At 36.6% G+C, this 7,157-nt stretch overlaps 1 protein-coding gene across 3 annotated transcripts in view; it reads left to right on the forward strand.

Moving 5' to 3' along the window:
• LOC106878961 (uncharacterized) overlaps positions 1 to 5,336 on the forward strand; it is an 80,045-nt gene extending 74,709 nt beyond the window's left edge. For 2 of the 3 annotated variants that reach the window (XM_014928338.2, XM_052971744.1), the window contains one exon: positions 4,719 to 5,336. In XM_014928338.2, coding sequence (XP_014783824.1) covers positions 4,719 to 5,321 — 603 coding nt within the window. In that variant the 3' untranslated portion in view covers positions 5,322 to 5,336. The remainder of the gene's footprint in view (positions 1 to 4,718) is intronic. The other variant, XR_008265194.1, reaches the window with a different exon arrangement.
• Positions 5,337 to 7,157: the final 1,821 nt, after the last annotated feature.

Here is a 7,157-nt window from a genome sequence, read left to right on the forward strand (position 1 = left end):
ATATATATATATATATATATAACAAATGAAAGATGGAAGATGGAATATATGAGAATTTTTTATTAATTAAGACAATTGTTTCAACACATCTAGCATCGATTCCTCTTGGGTGGGACACTCAACAACTTGTTCAGGAGCATCTGATGGTGCAGATGTATCTCGTCGGGTGATAAATAAATAAATACAACTCACTATACATGTGTGCGTGTGTGTGTGGATATGTGTGTATGTATGAATACGTACATGTACATATATGTTTGTGTGTGTATGTGCATGTACGTATATGTGTTTGTGTGAGTGTGTACGTATGTGGACGTTATGAACACAGGAGGTTTATGTCTATGTATTGTGAGAATATGGTGTGTATTTTTTATCCTTTTTCTTTTTTCCTTTTATTCTTTTCTACCTATTGGAGTAACTTCCCTTTTATTCAACGATTTTTCATAGCATCTATTGCCATTAATAGCTGATGAGAATGAATCATAGCTCTTTGCTCTGACATTTGAAACTCTGAGTGCTATTCTTTTATTTGTTTCCGTCATTTGACTGCGGCCACACTGGAGCACCGCCTTTAGTTGAGCAAATCGACCCCAGGATTTATTCTTTGTAAGCCTAGTACTTATTCTATCGGTCTCTTGCCAAACTGCTAAGTGATGGGGACATAAACACACCAGCATCATTTGTCAAGCAATTTTGAGGGGACAATCACAGACACACAAACATATACATACATACATATATATACACACACACACACACACACACACACACACACATATATACAATGGGCTTCTTTCAGTTTCCGCCTACCAAATCCACTCACAAGGCTTTGATCAGCCCGAGGCTATAATAGAAGACACTTGCCCAAGGTGCCACGCAGTGGGACTGAACATTTTTGTCAATGTTGTTATTATTGTTGTTATCATTAATGGAATCCTTAGCGGATCTTTTTTAAAACGGGGGCCACATTTTTCATTAACGAAACACTTTGAAACTTGGAACACTGGTAGAATGTGTCATATAAAACATCTTTTTCTCTTAGTCTTCTTTAAAAAAAAAGAAATCCCTAAGTTATTCCATATTAAAGTTGTCGTATTTCTGTAATTTCAACCAATCACGGACGTCCATTCAGCCGATATACATTAAGTGCCGACTACATAAACAAACGATTCTGAAACAATTCTATCGGTGATAGGGTTAGGGTTAGGGTTAGGGTTAGGGTAAAACAGCAAATTTAAAAAGAAAAAAGCAAATAAAACGAAGAAAAAAAAAGAAAATGGAAAAAGCAAATTTAAAATGAAAAAAGCAAATAAAACGAAGCTATGGCTTAATCAGCCAAAGGAGTAAATGTAAACAACTGAATACTTGTCAGTGATTGGTTGAAATTATCGAAATAAGACAATTTTTTACATGAAATAAATTCGAATACAAAAATATTTTTCTGTTCTATAACACAAAATAGATAAGTATACGAAGTTTGAAAGTCTTTCGGTACCAAAAACACTACGTAAAACATTAATGAAAAATGTGGCCCCTGTTTAAAAAAAGATCCGTATTGAAATGAGAGACCATTTGTGGGAAGGGAAACTAATTTTTTCCTTTTAATCAAGTTAAAAGAGTAGTGAAATTATTGTAAAGCTAGGACTTATTTTGAATTTAAATCTATTAAAGATTTTATGGAACTTATGAATCTTAGGAAATTATCTTTTGCCTAAATTTAGGAAGGATCTAGTCATGTTAGTGCTGACATACATCTTGAAAGGGGTTCTGCCATTTAAATTTCCTGGTATTTCTTGCATTTAAAGTTCCTTGTGAAAGGATACATACATACATACATACATACATACATACATACATACATACATACATACATACATACATACATATGTGCATGCATGTATCTATATATACACACATACTGGGACTATAAAAATCTGTAAGACCTTCTTAAGATTTATAGGATGATGGTTAAATCATGGCACTTTCCTTCACAACCTTGCTACCAAGTCGGTAGCCAGTCAAAATTTTGTTCTTGGTTAAAAAGAGAAAAAATCATTCATACATACATTTCTAAGGTTTCTGCAACTCTGAACCATTCAGTAATGCCTGATTGCTGTTGAGAAAGTATCACGTGTTCGATCCTTCCTGTCCTTGGTTTTGAATGTCTTCATACGCATGGCTCAACTGTGTTGGGACGATGGAGGGATGATTGTCTTATAGCAGGGATACTGTTGCTGTAGTTCCTCTTCACCTTCCCTCAGCCATCGATGGTCATCGAGCGGGATTTATGTCTTGGAATTCGAACTTAGAATGAAGAGAGTTGGAATAGATACTGCATGGGAATCTTGTTTGACAGTCTGACAATTCCGTCTGTCCACCCCCACTGACTACTAATTTATCGAACCCGAAAGGACAAAAGGCAAGATGGAACCCTGCAAGATTAGAATATCTCTGCACAGAGAATCGGAACGAATACTACAAGATATACCTGACGCCCTAGCGACTCTGCCAGTTCTGACAAACAGACAAATTAATGGTGGTGGGTGGGGGGCACAAACATTTCACTTTATTTTTTATTTATGGAAAAAATATAATGAATGTTTTATTTAATTAATTCAAAGGCGTTGGATGACATAGTTGGTAGAGTGTCGGAGAAGTTGTAGTTTAGTATTTAGTTACGCCCAGTAACATATTCAACAATTTGAAATCCGTATCAATGATTGTGATATTTGGTGGTAAATTGTATAACAGAATGGCTACATAAATTTATTTTCCTATTATGAGTTAATTAGTGGTGGGGATTGTTTTTGAAAATGTTGCTCAAATCAAATATTTCCCTTCCAGTTTTCTTAATTTCGCTGTGTTGGCGTGGTAGGTTATCTTGAAATAGTATTCCATACAGAGTTGTTCCCCTTTATGGAAATATCCAACAGCATTTTGTATAGATGAAGAGGCGAGAAGATAAGTTCTTAGTCAAGTATGGAGGCTAATTCAATCGGCAATACCCACCCACCAAATTTATAGCCGCGTGCATTATCTAATGAATATTTTTATCTTAAAAACAAAACAAAAAAATAAAGCGAAGAGCAAAAAACAAAATAAAAAAATTTGTCTTCGAAGGGAAATAACTTAAAATGGAGTTTATTTCCCCTTGCATAACGCAATTTTATATACAACAGAAATCAATATTTCAGAAGTATGAGTCTAAAAAGAATTAAATCCTAATAAATAACTTTTAGAAAACAGCAAATATATCGTTCCTATCATTCTTTATGAATTATTATTGGTAGAACCCATCATTTTTTTATAATTCTACAACAATAAATCAAATGCATTTAAGCTAACTATTCATCGTGCACGATATGCGAACGCAGCACAATAATAAATTTCCTTGGAGTTGTAAAGAAATGCACAAACATAAGCGTAGTGTTTTGTAATAATCAAATTATAACCTTACTTCATTTACAATAATTTCTGTTATTTTCAACTGTAGCCTAGATTTGTTGACTTTAAAAGTATCGTCCCTCCTCTATTGTAGCGTAATTGTCAACTGGATAACGTAATGCATTATCTGCTATTTGCTTTGATTTCTTATCCATTGCAAGATTTTTTCTATTTTTCTCTAAATTTAATGCAGAGTAGTTCTTCTGCAAATGTTACTTATAACAGATTGGTGTCGTAGTGAAAAAATGGTAACCTTTCACTATTATGACACCACGATTTTCTATAGTATGGAATAGTTTTCTACGATGTCACGATACAGATAGTAATTTACTATGTTATACATAGTTCTAGACTAGGGGTCGCCAAAGGAGGTCCGAGTGACCTCCTAGGGATCGGCGTGGAACTACAGGGGTTCGATAATAGCCAAGGGGTCAAATGGGGGTCGGCATGCGAAAGACCAGCTCACCCAGATGAACTGCTTGAAATACTTAGTCAGCGCCATGAAAAGTGGGAAAACATGATGCGTTTTCCACATTTTTTAACCGTGCAAACAGTTTTATAAGAATTTAAAGTTTAATACTGTATACTTGTACACGTAGTTTTAAATGTAAAAAGTTTGTCATCTTCTATAGAATTTCTTTATTTGTCGTACATTTATATTTTAGCTAACATTTTAATTGCCAGCATTAGTACCCGGTACGCATTTAAGATATGGTACGGTACTGTAGGGTGTTAAGATATTTTTAATGAGGAAGGTGGTCGATGCGGAAGGAAAAGTGGCTAAATGGGGTCGACAATCGAAAAAAATTTGGCGATCCCAGTTCTAGAGGGTCAGTTTCCTACTATAGTTATGGTTTGTTCTACATTTTAGAGACGAGGAATCCTGTACATTATTTACATAAACCCACGGGCATATAGCATAATGGTTAAGAGCGCGGGCTACTAATCTCAAGATTACGAGTTCAATTCCAGGCAGTGCTTTGAATAAATAATAATAATAATAATAATAATAATAACATCGGCAAAACCCAGGGTTGGGTTCAAAATTCTACCAGGACACTTGATGAAGGCAGGAGAGTAAATCAGCCGAAACGTTGTGGTAACAACAGACAAGATGGGGACACATATCCGTCCAATGTAAATAATGTATAGTTATGGTTGTTTACATTATCCTACTTCTGTTTACAATAAAGAATTCTCACTAACTCAATTTTATTACAATGCTAGACATTATATGAACCGAATCTAATATATTTAAAAAACTGTTCTTGTAGCCTTATGAAGATTTAAGTTGTTATCCTCAACGAGATAAAAGTGAGTGTGAACGGATTTATCATTATTCCTGGAAGGACAGAAAATACGACTTTGACCTTTGGAAAAATTCACTGACAAAACCCGACGAACCTGCCCCTGTGATAGAATCAACTACAAGCGATGAACAATATCGGAAAGAACTAAAACAAAAAGAATTTGAGTCTTGGAAAGCTAAAATCGTTGTGTCAGACATACGAAAGAAGTTTCACCGTGTACTCCCAAATACAGAACTTTTAGAGAAAGGATCAGAGGCTTCCTGTCAACTCGAGCGCTTGAAAGGTTTGCTTAAAGATGAACCCGAAAAGTTAGCATTCACCTTCTATCCGTTACACCAGATGCCCGCATTGGGAGTTGTGAGTTATCCTGAATTAGACTGCGAATCCAATGACTTGAAGGAAATCCCTTCCTATTCAACTTACCATCCTCAATATGAAAGAAATAATGCATTTGTACCTGGTCCACTATGGCCAAAACATAGGTTGATAACGTATGGAAACCAAACTCCATTGTTTAACTGCGCACCTGACAAGCTCTTAAAACAAAAAGGGAAAAGATTCATGTGAGTGATATAATTTTGGTACATATACATACATACATACATACATACATACATACACGCACACTCATACATACATATATATACACATACATACATAATACATACACACACGCACACTCATACATATATATATATACATACGTACATAATACATACATACATACACGCACACTCATACCTACATATATATATACACATACATACATGCATACATACATGCATACATACATACATACATACATACATACATACATAATGGCTGTCCACTTGTGACCGAAGAAGACCATCGCTGACCATTGAGAACATTGTGCACTCAGAGAGAATTATAGTTTACACTTTCGGCTCTGCTGGTGATTAAGTCCAGCTCTTGATAAACATAAACATCCTCAGATACTGCAGGCTAAACTTCCCCTACTCACTACACTGGCGGTACGTTTTCGAACAGCTCACTGAAATTTAGCATAAAAATGGCGTTTTTTTAAAAAATTTTTTAAACTATCCATTCCTTCCTTTACTTGTTTCCTCTATTTGTGACGATGACAAGCATTGGTTTCCCAATTGACCTTCTATGACTCATATGCCTTCAACAAGGACTTTACATAATCCTTCAAACGTAGTCTTGGTTTCTGTTGGGGGATACTTTCCACAAACACGTTCACCATACAAGTTCACCGTATAGCATCTGTTTATGAAGCGCCTGATTATTCATCCGAACAAGGTGTCCAGTCCAATGTAAACGGTGCTTGTAACCATTGCCCCAATACTTAGGATGTCGGCTCCCCACCAGACCTCTGGCTAGAGTGCGCAAGGATCAGTCAACATTCACAATGTGTCTCAGATATCTCTGTTAGAAGTGTTCAAAGACATTTATATGATCCTTGTAAAGGCTACATGTGTCACATGTGTAAAGAAGCGATGTCAGCACTCATGAGCGGTACATAGCTACCTTTCTTCGCCTTGTGCTGCTATGTCGGGACTAGACACTAGAACGGCTGAGTGTGCTGCCCAGGCAGACTTGTCTACAACTTTCAGTACTATTCCTTCAACTAAGATGGTAGTGGGGGTCTCATGTATGGGTTTCCTGCCGCAGGTCGAAACGACAGTCTTTATCCAAGTTAATGCTGAGTCCAAATATCTTGCAAGATGCAAATATATGATCATGTGAATTTGCATGGCTTCAGCTGTATGAGCGACCAAGTAGCAATCATCCGCATAAAGGAGGTCACGAATAAGAGACTGAAAAACTTTCGAATTGGCAGTAAATCGACACAATCCGCAACGAAATAGCATGAGTTAGAGTGGCCGCAAAATACAAGGTAACGTGAGTTGAGACAAGGTTGTCACTTTGCTTGACACTATTCTCTTCAAGGTTGAGTCTCACCATGCCGCCACAAACATTAACCTATTCTTCCGTTCCGTCACGAAATGATTTAATTATCGAAATAAAGTGACTCGGATAACCAAGTTTGTCGAGTATTTTCTACAAGGGGTGCCCTATCCACAGTATGGAACGCTTTGGTTAAATCAATGAAAACCTGGACAAGATTCATACTCTGCTCATAACACCTCTCCTGCATTTGTCTTGCTGTGAAAATCATATCCATTGTTCCTCTACCAGATCGAAAGCCACATCGAAATTCTGATAGGACGTCATTTACAAGGGTATGAAAGATACTTGACAGAACCTTGCCAGCAGCTGACTGTACAGCAATACCTCCACGATGGCCACACTTTATTTCGATTTCCTTTCCTTTATCGAGAGGGGAGATAATTGCGTTCTTGCCATCCTTGGGGACAGCACCATCCCTCCAGACTACACCAACAAGCTCATGAAGTTTCA

Source organism: Octopus bimaculoides, chromosome 11 (assembly GCF_001194135.2).
Source record: "Octopus bimaculoides isolate UCB-OBI-ISO-001 chromosome 11, ASM119413v2, whole genome shotgun sequence".
NCBI lineage: Eukaryota > Metazoa > Mollusca > Cephalopoda > Octopoda > Octopodidae > Octopus > Octopus bimaculoides.